The sequence below is a fragment of the Phocoena phocoena genome, chromosome 13 (genome assembly GCF_963924675.1).
Source record: "Phocoena phocoena chromosome 13, mPhoPho1.1, whole genome shotgun sequence".
Lineage (NCBI taxonomy): Eukaryota > Metazoa > Chordata > Mammalia > Artiodactyla > Phocoenidae > Phocoena > Phocoena phocoena.
In genome coordinates, this window is record NC_089231.1 from 82228754 (window position 1) to 82242114 (window position 13361).

General features: G+C 39.9%; 1 protein-coding gene and 1 non-coding gene across 3 annotated transcripts in view; both read right to left on the reverse strand.

The window, feature by feature from the left end:
- The window catches only part of IFT81 (intraflagellar transport 81), an 86470-nt gene extending 73359 nt beyond the window's left edge, over positions 1-13111 (reverse strand). The window contains exons 1-8 of one of the 2 annotated variants that reach the window (XM_065889710.1): positions 13081-13111; positions 10146-10310; positions 9517-9620; positions 8790-8970; positions 4834-4923; positions 2503-2568; positions 2079-2189; positions 52-136 (exon numbers count right to left, since the gene is read on the reverse strand). In XM_065889710.1, the coding sequence (XP_065745782.1) occupies positions 52-136; positions 2079-2189; positions 2503-2568; positions 4834-4923; positions 8790-8970; positions 9517-9620; positions 10146-10289 (781 nt within the window). In that variant the 5' untranslated portion in view covers positions 10290-10310; positions 13081-13111. Of the gene's footprint in view, positions 1-51; positions 137-2078; positions 2190-2502; positions 2569-4833; positions 4924-8789; positions 8971-9516; positions 9621-10145; positions 10311-13080 lie in introns of those variants that run through there. The other variant, XM_065889711.1, reaches the window with a different exon arrangement.
- Positions 8408-8515, reverse strand: LOC136133352 (U6 spliceosomal RNA). Its single transcript, XR_010656501.1, has one exon. It is a non-coding gene; the product is annotated as a U6 spliceosomal RNA (small nuclear RNA).
- Positions 13112-13361: the final 250 nt, after the last annotated feature.

Genomic DNA, 13361 nt, shown 5'->3' on the forward strand with positions numbered 1-13361 from the left:
ATATGATGACTTATATTATATGATCATCTATATCATATAATTTCCACTTACTTTCAGGCTTCGCATCTGCTGCTGCATGGCGCATACTTTTCAACTGGTTTTGTATTCTTTGCAGTCTCTGCACTGCATGAAATAGCTTTAAAATACAATTAGATCTATTACTTCCTTAGTCTAATGAAACCTCCCATTCATAGACATGCAATGAAAAATACAAGTTCCACATAATTATGCTGTAAAGGGAACAAATGATAAGAACTAAAAAATTACTAAGCTAAACCCAACATGTAATTGGTTCGCTCAATACCCTCTCATGTAAAACTTAAAAGAAAAGCTTTCAGGAACTTTTTCTTTAGTTATTTGTTGAATTAGGTGATCAAGGAAAAATGCTGGTTAGAAACGTATATGCACCAGGCTTTTCTTGTTAAAACATGGTTTTCTTTATTCTAAGGAATGCTAGCATTCTCAGAAATGATGGCTCAGGAATCAGAAACTGATGCTAAGTAACCATTCAGGGCGTGGGCAATGCAGCTTACTGCTGCAGGGTAACTATTATGATGCCAAGCCAAGTTCCAAAAGAGCCAAACATCTAAACTGCTCACTTAGTAGGAAATGAAGCTGATTTGAAATATATTTTTAATGTACAAGTCTACTCAGTTTTAAGATAGATTTTTTTTTTTTTGCGGTACACAGGCCTCTCACTGTTGTGGCCTCTCCCGTCGCGGAGCACAGGCTCCTGACGCGCAGGCTCAGCGGCCATGGCTCACAGGCCCATTCGCTCCGCGGCATGTGGTATCTTCCCGGACTGGGGCACGAACCCATGTCCCCTGCATCGGCAGGCGGACTCTCAACCACTGCATCACCAGGGAAGCCATAAGATAGATTTTTAATAAAATAGAAGAAATACTTTCTGGCCGGGAATTCCCTGGTGGCGCAGTGGTTAAGAATCCGCTTGCCAGTGCAGCGGACACAGGTTCGAGCCCTGGTCCGGGAAGATCCCACATGCCGTGGAGCATCTAAGCCCATGCGCCACAACTACTGAGCCTGTGCTCTAGAGCCCATGAGCCACAACCACTGAGCCCATGAGCCGCAACTACTGAAGCCCGTGTGCCTAGAGCCCATGCTCCACAACAAGAGAAGCCTCTGCAATGAGAAGCCCGCGCACCACAGCAAAGAGTAGCCCCTGCTCGCTGCAACTAAAGAAAACCTGCGCGCAGCAATGAAGACCAAATGCAGCCAAAAATAAATAAATTAAAAAAAATAATAAATTGTGGCCAAATTATTTTTTCTTTAAGGCAAAGTCTAAAAACGTGGAGTGTGGGTAATTTTGAGCCTTTTCAAGATCTGCTTATTTGCCCATGGAGTAAAGTGTAAAGAATACCGTGATCAGTGGAATAAAATGGATGTTTTTTCATAGCCCCACAATCTCAGGACACCCTTTAGAGATTCTAGAAGTTTTATTAGCAGTTAATCTTACTGCTTAACATTACAATGGATATTCTGTAATGCTGGAACAACATGAGTTAAGCATGGGCCAAAAGATAGTGTATAGATACCTACAGAGAATAGAACCCAAAAGATGGTATTGTTTTTGCTGTTGGTGCCACACAATACTCTTTTTGTTTTTGTTGTTTGTTTGTTTGTTTTTATAAATTTATTTACTTTATATTTTATTTTTGGCTGTGTTGGGTCGTTTCTGTGCAACAGCTTTCTCCAGTTGCGGCGAGCAGGGGCCACTCTTCATCATGGTGCACAGGCCTCTCACTCTTGCAGCCTCTCCCGTTGTGGAGTATAGGCTCCAGATGTGCAGGCTCAGTAGTTGTGGCTCACGGGCTTAGTTGCTCCACGGCATGTGGGATCTTCCCAGACCAGGGCTCGAACCCATGTCCCCTGCACTGGCAGGCAGATTCTTAACCACTGCGCCACCAGGGAAGCTCACCACACAATACTCTTAAAAAGAGTATTTCATCATGTTAACAAAGGGAATCGTGAACTACAATTCTAAAAAATCTTCTTTACATTTGAATGATCAGCAGGAACTATTTCTTTCATAATGAGAATATAAACTTTTATGTGGGTACCTGATTCTTTTGTTCCTGTTTCTGTTGTGCAAGAAATTCTTCTCTCTCTTTCTCAACTCGAAGTTGCCTTGCTATTTTAAGCATCCGTTGATGATTCTGAACTGTCTCCACCTACAGTGAGGGAATAAATAGTATATATTACTATCAGGTTTAAGAAAGACATTAGCATGTCATGTGACTCAGACATCCACTTATCATTTCCTTTTGGTAAACAGTATTCCCTAGAGATGACACTAAAGTTTCAGACTCCAGGTCCTTAACAAGTTTCGGGCTGCTGCCTAGGGAGATTCCCTTTCCATCAATGTATTTGACTCCAGCCTCCGATGTACACTCATGCCTTGCTTAATCTTTATTTGCATTCCTAACTCTTTGCAAGTCCTTGGGAATTGGGGCCAAAGTCTTACAGTGCTAATTCTCGCCTTACCCTTTTCTTCAAACGTTCAACTCTCTTAATGAGCTGATCCTTTTCTTCCTCCATTGCACTGATATCCTAAAAAGTAGTCAAGAAGACGTTATAAGAAAAAGTATTCTTTGTCTGTAGAATTCAGATAAGGTCTTTACATGATTATGCATCTACCATTTCCATCATTTATAACCAGAGCATTAAGGAACAAAGATCCTCTTTTGGATGAAGGGCATTTCTATTCCCACTCCTCACCCCAGGGTTCTTTATGCAGGGTAATTTATTTGGTAGCTTGGTGTTCATCTAGAAAAGCAACTGAAACAGGTTACAAAGCAGTAAGGTAAAGCTGCCAACCAGACATTTGTGTTCTGATTCCAAATATGGGCACATGATTTTTCAAAGATCTTCTATAATGGAAAGTGTACAGGTCTAAAAACATGAACAACAGCTGCTGACATCCCGTCTGCTCTGTTAAATACCAAACTCTATATTCTGTCAATTTTCCACCAATATTATTTTTAAGGCTATGGTGTTTTCAAGACATAAATTTGTATCTGGTTTTGTCAATTAACCAATTCCCTTTCTAAAAATAAAGATTTCAAAAATGTCTTTTAACCAGCTCCACAATAGTTTCTAGTGAAAACAAACAAACAAAAAATCCTTCCTAACCCAAAAAACTAATAGGCTAACTCTCACAGTAATAATAAAAGGAAAAATATATACGGTAGTCAGTACTGACAGGATTTGGGGAAACAGGCACTGTTACTACTGGTGGCATTATATTGAAGAACAATATCAAAAGTCTTAAAATAAATGTGTATGCATTCTGGCTCAGTAATTTCCCCTCTGGGAATCCATAAAGATCCTCATAGATGTCAATTATATCTAAAATTTGGAAATGACCCAAATGTCTGAGTATTATTAAGTAAATTATGGCACAACACAATGAAAATCACTAAAAATCATGAAGAATGTTGAATGACATAAGAAAAAGTCATGATATGACATTACTTGAAAGAAGCAGATTATAACATTTATATATAATACAATACCAAGAAAAATATATTAAATATATTCACTAACATATCAGTAGCAGTTATCACTAGAGCATGGCATTTTGAGTGAATTATTTTCTACTTTTTGCTTAATCATACTTCTTTACAAAGAATATGTTGAAAAATACTTTGGTAATAATTAATAAAATTAAAATCACAGACGCTAAGTTATTTTATCATTTTAGTTTACTCACATGACATAATTGAGGAACCATAGATAGACATCACTTTTATTCCATACTTTGTGATAACTATCTACTTATGGGTCTTTCTTTTCCATTAGATGTGAGTTCATCTTTCATTTCTTATACATTCATACATACATTCTCAAACTCTTATTGAGAACCTCCCACATGCAGGGCACTGTGATAGGCACTGGGGACACTGTGGTGAACAAGATATGTAGACATGGCCCCTGCCCTCACTGGGTTTAAATACAGTTGGTAAGACAGGCATTAAAATAATCATAAGTGTAATGAGTGTTATGAAACAGAAAGAACTGGGGGGGAACTAATCTATCTAGGGAATCAGGGAAGGCTCCCTGAGGAAGCAACTTCTAATGTTTCCTGTTTGAATGAGAAGATAAAGATGTGATTTCTAAAAATACAAAATCCATGAAAGTGAGAATTAGCAATTGTTTAGAGAAAGAACTTACACACCTAGCAAGAATATAAAGACATTTTTTGGAGAACACTAAGTAACATACATCAAAAGTCCTAAAAATTCTCATATGCTTTAATAAGCAATTCTACTTCTAGGAATTTACTCTAAGGAAACAATCGCAGGTATCCCCAAATAAATTTATGTAGAAGATAATCACAGCATTATCTATGACAGCAAAAAATGAAAACAAAACACCAAAAATTGTTAGACTATCCATACCACAGAATATTAAATATTAATAATTAATTAATATAAATTTAGTCATGAAAAATCATACTGTAGAAAGATAACAATGGGAATATACTCCCATGTAATGATTAAAAAAAACAAATAATTATGTATAGCATGATCCCAAATACACACACACATATATATTTTTTTTCTATATCATATATATATATTAGATAAAGACCCAAATTTTAATTGCTTTTAATCCATGGTAATGGTCTATATAGTACATAAGAACTAATTATGAATTTACCCTGGCCTCATTAATTTCTTCAGTAAAGAATCAGCAAAGGTCCTACAAAAGAAAATTTGCCATTTGCTATCACTAGTTTCCACATAATCTTAAGACTCATACTGAATTTAATTCAAGTTCCCCCAGAAATGGTTATTATGTTTTTTTCTTTACCCTTCTTATTTCTGCTGTAGAAAATCCAGATGTCTTGAGCTGCTCACATTCTTTATGCAAAGCTTTAAAGGCTTCCATCAAATCTTCATACTAAAAGAACAAGTTAAAAAATTATAAACCAGTGACTAGATCCAGTAGGCTTTTCTTAATCAGGTTATCTATTAAAGTGATTACTTAATCGGTATAGAACAGCATTTAAATATATCCTTAAACATTTATACAGGACACAAAAAAAGTTGGTGTATATAATCTGGCCTCTAAAGACTTCTCTGGTTACTTCCCTAACTAACACTCTATTCACTAGCTTTGTTGATCTTCTTTCAATCCCTGGAATATTCCACCTTCACTTTACATACACTATTCCCTCTGAGAATACTCTATGACTCCCTCACCATTTGCCAGGATAGCTCCTATTAATCCTTCAGGTCTCAGCACAGACACCACTATCCTCAAAGAAGCCTTCTCTAGCCCTGTACCTATTCCATATCAGAGTACCATGATATCAGAGTAAATATCATATAAAATTATAATTGCTAGTTACTTGTCTGTCTCCCTCATTTAGACAGTGAGAGTCAGGAGGATAAGAATTATATTACTTGTGGAGACTTCTACATTCCTAGGGCCTAGCATAGTGCATAACCAATACAGGTGTGCAATAAAAAGTAGTTAAAGGAATGAAAAAACTCAGAACTCTTAGCCAAAATTTTTTTAAAATAGGTCTTTTTGTGGATAATGACAGAAAATTAATAATATTTTTTCTTGACTGATCATATTCTGCAAGTCTGTAAATCATTCTAAAACTCTTCATTCAGAAAGACAAGGTTCATTTTTTTTTTTTTTTTTTTTTGCGGTACGCGGGCCTCTCACTGTTGTGGCCTCTCCCGTTGCAGAGCACAGGCTCCGGACGCGCAGGCTCAGCGGCCATGGCTCACGGGCCCAGCCACTCCACGGCATGTGGGATCTTCCCGGACCGGGGCACGAACCCGTGTCCCCTGCATCGGCAGGCGGACTCTCAGCCACTGCGCCACCAGGGAAGCCCACAATGTTCATTTTTTATTAGGCTCTCTGCTAAATGGCTAAATATGTAAGTCATTTTATACATATACTTCAAACATGCTTCGAGGACAAACATGTCTTATTATTAATCCTTCCATTAATAATTAGCTGGGCATGTTTAGTAAAAGCCTATTAATAACCTTCCTCCAGGGACGTCCCTGGTGGTGCAGTGTTTAAGAATCCGCCTGCCAGCGCAGGGGACACGGGTTTGAGCCCTGGTCCGGGAAGATCCCACGTGCCGCGGAGCAACTAAGCCCGTGCGCCACAACTACCGAGCCGGCGCTCTAGAGCCCGTGTGCCACAACTACTGAAGCCCACGTGCCTAGAGCCCGCGCTCCACAACAAGAGAAGCCACCGCAACGAGAAGCCTGAGCCCCACAACGAAGAGTTGCCCCCACTCGCCCCAACTAGAGAAAGCCTGTGCACAGCAACGAAGACCCAACACAGGGAAATAAATAAATAAATTTATTTTAAAAATAAAATAAAATAACCTTACTCCAGAGGAATTGGTTTCTATCAAATTTATTGATGTGCGGGCTTCCCTGGTGGCGCAGTGGTTGCGAGTCCGCCTGCCGATGCAGGGGACGCGGGTTTGTGCCCCGGTCTGGGAAGATCCCACATGCCACGGAGTGGCTGAGCCCGTGAGCCATGGCCGCTGAGCCTGCGCGTCCGGAGCCTGTGCTCCGCAATGGGAGAGGCCACAGCAGTGAGAGGCCCACGTACCACAAAAAAAAAAAAATTTATTGATGTGGGAGGGTAGGGAGGATAAAATATTTCATATTTATAATAAATAAAATAAAATTAAAAATATAAAATAATAGGGCTTCCCTGGTGGCGCAGCGGTTGAGGGTCTGCCTGCCGATGCAGGGGACACGGGTTCGTGCCCTGGTCCGGGAAGATCCCACATGCCGCGGAGCGGCTGGGCCCGTGAGCCATGGCCGCTGGGCCTGCGCGTCCAGAGCCTGTGCTCCGCAACGGGAGAGGCCACAACAGTGAGAGGCCCGCGTACCACGCCAAAAAAATAAATAAATAAATAAATAAATAAATAAAATATTTCATATTTACACCTCTCTATTTCTTACATTATGTAAAGCATTCAAAGGTAGGGGCTGCAGTGTTCTCATTCTGCTATACTTTTCTCAAGGCATCTACTGTAACATTTGACATAATTATTTGCATAAATCTTTCAACCTTAGAAATGTCTTAAGAGATCAATACTGACTCTATTTTGAGTGACTGCTATGGATGAAATATATTTCATCCAAAATATATGGATGAAAAAACATTTAGTTGATTGTTTCGATTAATACAAATTTTGAGCACATACCATATAGAAGCAACCCTACCAAACTCTGGAGGAAAACAAAGATGGATAAGACATGATATCTGTTTTCATAGATCTCATAATCTATTGGGAGAGACAGATTGAGAGACTACTCACAACAAACTGGCACAAAACGGTCTACATACCTACTATAGAACAAAAGCACAAACACTAAACAGAGGCAAATTTTTTTCTTTTAAATCAAAGTTCTTTGAAATCTTAAGCCTAAATTCTTTCTTTCCATAGTCTTTGATCAGCAATGTGCTTTGAAATCCCAGGACCAGGAGCCAGACCAGCCAGAATCCTGAGTAGTCAAGAGCTTTAAGACCTTAAGGCCAGAACCCAGTATCACCCCAAAACTCTGGAGAGGAAAGTACACTGAAATTACAAATTCCTGGTCCTTTCTCTACCTTCTGCCTGAGTGGAACATCCTTTGAGATCATAAGCTTGGCTTCTTTGTCTACACACAATCTTTGAAGGTGCTCACATGTACCAATTCGCCTGGCACACTGTCAATTTATATCTTTTGCTCCAGTGTAATTATGATAACCCCTTTCCTCTCTGATTTGGATGACAAATTATACAGTCACAGAACTGATCAACAAAGTATTCTGCAGTCCCAAGCCCAGGATCCTAACTACCCACAATTCTTTTTTTTTTTTTTTTTATTCAACCCACACTTATTTATTTTTTTTTTAAACATCTTTATTGGAGTATAATTGCTTTACAATGGTGTGTTAGTTTCTGCTTTATAACAAAGTGAATCAGCTATACATATACATATATCCCCATATCTCCTCCCTTTTGCGTCTCCCTCCCACCTTTCCTATCCCACCCCTCTAGGTGGTCACAAAGCACCGAGCTGATCTCCCTATGCTATGCAGCTGCTTCCCACTAGCTATTGATTTTACATTTGGTAGTGTATATATGTCCATGCTACTCTCTCACTTCGTCCCAGCTTACCCTTCCCCCTCGCCGTGTCCTCAAGTCCATTCTCTACGTCTGCATCTTTATTCCTGTCCTGTCCCTAGGTTCTTCATAACATTTTTTTTTTTTTTTTTAGATTCCATATATATATGTTAGCATACAGTATTTGTTTTTCTCTTTCTGACTTACTTCACTCTGTATGACAGACTCTAGGTCCATCCACCTCACTACAAATAACTCAATTTCGTTTCTTTTTATGGCTGAGTAAAAAATATGGAACACTTCATGAATTTGCGTGTCATCCTTGCGCAGGGGCCAAGCTAACCTTCTCTGAGTCATTCCAATTTTTAGTATATGTGCTGCCGGAGCGAGCACCACAATTCTTAAGTAATAAATTATTCTAAGATCCAAATTTCAGGGTTTTTTTTTCTATCCACATACTCTATCACCAAAAAGGTATTTGTGTGCAAAAGTCAATATTTTCATAAGTGATTACAGCTGAACATTAGCTGATAACTATTTTACCTTTTGATGCCACTGGAAATACGGAGACAGCAAATAAACTAAAGTGAGATCAATATATATTTGAATGTGTGCACCTTGAAATCCACTACGGATAGCTTAAAAATACCATTTATATATTGTATACCTGTTTATTGGTATCAGCTACGGTTTCATCCTGAAGAAACTCACTTGGTACCTCAAGTTTTATTAAAAAACGAGCTAAATATGCTCTTTTCTTCAGTTCATTAGTCCTCTGAAGAAGCCAGTGGAGCACTGGGTAAATCACAGGTTTACTTCCAATCACCAGACCCTGACGAAAGTTACTCCTATAAAAAGAAAATAAACACACACACACACACACAGAGGCTTGTAAGTAAACCTTGAAAAGAGGTAACATTTGCTCAAAATCCAATTTATAATTTCCTGATTGCTTTCTATGATTATTTTAAAAAGATAAAACCAAGGCTAATCTAAAGTCAGTCTGCACATTAACAATAATCATAAAATTAGGCCTTTAATATATCACTGGAATATACAGGGAGGTTGTTTTGGAACCATTAACCGGTACAGTCAGCCTAAATACTTCACTTCATTGACTGGACAGGTTTAAGTCATTGTTTTTGTCTAGGATGGCAGATAAATGATAAAATGGAATCATGGATTTGCCTGACTTTTCTGATTAAGAGAAAGAACTGACTCACTTAAGACTCCTGCATGACAAAATAACATTAAGAATTCAAGATTACTTTGAAATTCAGTGATTTTCTGAGGCCACTGACTTAGGGAAGACAGGTATTGCCAGAAAGACTGACTGTGAAGGTTTGGATATTAAAGCACAGCTCTAAGAAAGCAACACTTGATCAGATTCTTACATGTCCGTGGCATTTCCTGGAGGTTTGTATTTAAGGATACCAAGAAGGCTCAACATCCTTTTGGCTGTCTGCTCTGGCATCTCCTCTCTGATATCAACAACTTGCTAACAAAGAAATTGAAAAAATGTTATTATTGTATATCTAACAAAGTACAATATTTAAACTCACTGACAAAATTGTTCTGCTAGAGCATAACAGTCACAATGGTCTCTTCAAAAACAGATTAAGTATGGAGGCCCCCAGATTCCAAGTGAGGGTACATACAAGTACAATCAGGATTCATATTAAGAAGGTCAAGCTTAAAAAAGTCTCAGTGGAAAAGACCAGTGTATGAGAGACGTGAGCCAACTTGCAACACAATAAAACCTTTCGTAAAAGCATCTTCATTCCAGGACCAAATCTATTCATGTTTGGAAGTAGACAAATAATTTCTAAATAAGGTACAAGTAGATAATTTAGTTTTTGATCTATTAAGAAACCTTAAAGATCATCTACTATCTATAGCTTTACAGGCATGGAAAATTAGGCCCAGAGAGGTTAAATAATTTGCCCTAGACGCACAGATATTTAGTGGCAGAAACTGGCCTTCTTGCCACACTTTTCATCACAGAGAAAAAGAAAACTCTTACCTTTGGGTCAATCTCAGCCAGAACATCACTGAGAACTTGTAATAGTTGCATTGGCTCCAGGGAATCAAATGTGATTAAGTTATAGTTCTTCCTAAAAGGCTCCTTATTGAGATTGTCCACGATGAATTTGATTTGATCACTCATAATTAGGTCTTATAATTTATACTAAAGAGTAAAAATACAGAAAAAAATTCCTCAATATTGGTAACAAAAGTTCTGTATTAACAAAATACAGTCAACAGAAAGTCAGTATTAAGTTCATAGGAAGTAGGCATGGGAAGTATTCTACATGGCATATAAAATGCTGTGAAGGGGTTATTTTGTTGAAAGAAAAAGAGTATGCAGACTTTATTAGGAATGCTACAGTACATACTGTTAATATTTAACGACCTGTTTTTGTATATGCATCTGATAGCAATCATCTGAATTAACACTGAATTAATGTGGACAAATGAATACAAAATCCACCGACATTAACATTTCTCCCACTCAGCTTCACAATTTCTACCTAGAGGTAAAAACTTGTTAGCCTGTAAACATGCTTCTAATATATATATATTTTTAATTAGCAACCCACATTAATCCAAATTACCAATTTCTCTGGAAAATCAGATCTGGCAACCCTGGACCCACTAGGTACATGGCCACAACCACCTGAAGCTGGGTAGAGGCTGCAAGCTTCAGCCTTGGGGGTGCGCTCTTTGGTTTTATTTTGGTTTCCTCCACCAGGTACTCTTCACACATTGATGCATCAACTCTGCCACCCTTGAGTAATTAAGGCCTTCATTTCCTTTGCCTTCAATAGTTCCAGTCTCTGCCTCTCCCATTCCAAATCATTTTGTAGGCATCTCATTGCCTACAAAATAAAGTCCAAACTTCTTGGATTTTGAGACCCTTTAAGATCTAGCTCAATTTACAGTTTCTCAATATTATTTCCAATTGTTACCTTACACCCTTTCAAACTTCAGCTGACTGAAATAAGCACTGCTCCCTAAATAGCTTTTCCGTCTCTGCCTTCCGTTAATACTGTTTTTTCTGCCTAGGACTGTTCTCCCTTTCCCCTGTCTCCAGAGGTGCAAATCCTAACCATGTTTCAAGCCCTGTCCTCCAAATCCAAGTTTCTCTAGGAGATCTTTCTCAAGCTATCCCCCAGTTCTGCATCAGAATAGCAGCATTTGCCCTCCAAGCTGACCACTTTATCTGCACTGCTCTCCTGGAGTTACTTTTCTGTTTTGTACTAGTTACTTACCGACAGTTTCTCTTCTCTACTAAACTGTAAATTCCATGAGGACATATCTGTGCCTAATTCTATCTCTGAATATCCACTGCATCTAAAACAGTGACTTCTTCCACTAGACTGAATTTGTTCACAGGCCCAAGGCCAGAAAATAAGCATAAGCCTAAACAGAGTGGCAGTGAGGAAGATCATAACTTTTTAAAAAATTGATTACCTGATTATTTAACTGCTGAAACAGTTTAAACAAGGCTATTAGTGTTTCTTGCACACAGATATCACTTGTTTAGTATGGGAAAAAGTGGTAGAAATTTGCAGACAGGCAATTTTTTAGAGTAGCTATTTTTAAAAATGAATTAAAAAATGAACTACTAAAAAAAGAAGTAAAGAGGTCTTCCCTGGTGGCGCAGTGGTTGAGAGTCCGCCTGCCGATGCAGAGGACACGGGTTCGTGCCTCGGTCCAGGAGGATCCCACATGCCGCGGAGCGGCTGGGCCCGTGAGCCCTGGACGCTGGGGCTGCGCGTCCGGAGTCTGTGCTCCGCAACGGGGGAGGCCACGGCAATGGGAGGCCCGCGTACAGCAAAAAAAAAAAAAAAAAAAGAGAGAATAAATACTTCAGTGCTCCCTAATAGCTCCTAACCATGAAATGAAGAGATGCTATTTTATTTAAGACATTCATTGGAGCTGCATGCACCTTGCTCTGAAATAGGTTTTTTAAAGTGGGTGGGTGGAGCTAGATACCTAACATTGAAATGTAAAAATATTATCATTTCCTCATAAGTATGATAAAATTATGAGTAAATGATTATTTTTGAAAAATAAGCCAAAAGATGGTAGAAAAAATAACCAATGTGGCTTAAAATTTTGAGGTTTCCTCCATACTGTTTCCTTTAAGCTATAAAAGGAAAACTTTACATAAATGAAATAAAAATCCACACTGGAGATGCAAATCTTCCACTGTTGAAAGTATTTTAAGTATAAGTCCACGTCACAACCTTCACACACAGATATATTAATTTTTAACTCTTTAGAAATTATATACATGTAGAAATTACACATACACAAAACGTAACATATACACACAGATATATATTCTTTTTTCCCTTCCCAAAACCAGAAGACTTGGACAAACAAGTAAAACGTTCCCAGGAGACAAAGATGTACTGAACAGGTAGGTTGTCTGTGCCCAGTGGGCTCTGCGATCTAAAATTAGCAAAAGCAATCACTCTCCCTCTTCCAAAGGAAAGTCGCCACACTAATTCACAAGCACTCACCCACATAAGAACCCGAGAGGGTGGGGGAAAAGAACTGAAACCAGGACATGCGTTTATCTGGCACAACTCGGCACAGAAACGACGCTGCCCTGGTCCCAGGCTGGCACGCACGCTGGACCAGCAGCCTCCCAAGATTCCCCAAAATAGTATCTCCACCACCCCCTCACGCCCCGGGGCTCGCGAGAGCGGACAGAGGACCCCACGTCAGACCCAGGCACCTCGCGAGGGCTGCTCTGGGCTACCCTGCGGTTCATCCCGCGGGAGAGCCGCCCGAATCACTGCGAGGCACCACAGGGGCCGACCCCCGATGTTGGGCTTGAACTGCTGCTACCCCTCCGTTCTCGAGGTGCTGCACTGGGAAGGGGAAGGAGTTCTCTCCTACTTAGGGGTTTGGGGGAGCTTCCGACCGCGGCTTGGCGAAGTTACCTCAAATTCTCCTCACGAAACAACTTCCCCCCCCGGAGGCATCCGGGCTCTAGTGAGTTCCTAGAGACGAGCTCCTCGGCAACGGTTGCTAGGCCGTGGACACGTCACTTCCGGGGGCGGGAGGGTCGGCGCGTTTCCGCGAGGACCCGGGCGCGCGCTCTGTGGCCAAGGCCCTGGAGGCGAAAGGCGGAGGGAGGGGGGCCCACCTGCAAACTAGGTTCACAGGTTCTGAGCCACTGCGGACAGCTTAGAGAGTTGGGGGTTGTTACCGTGGCAATAAA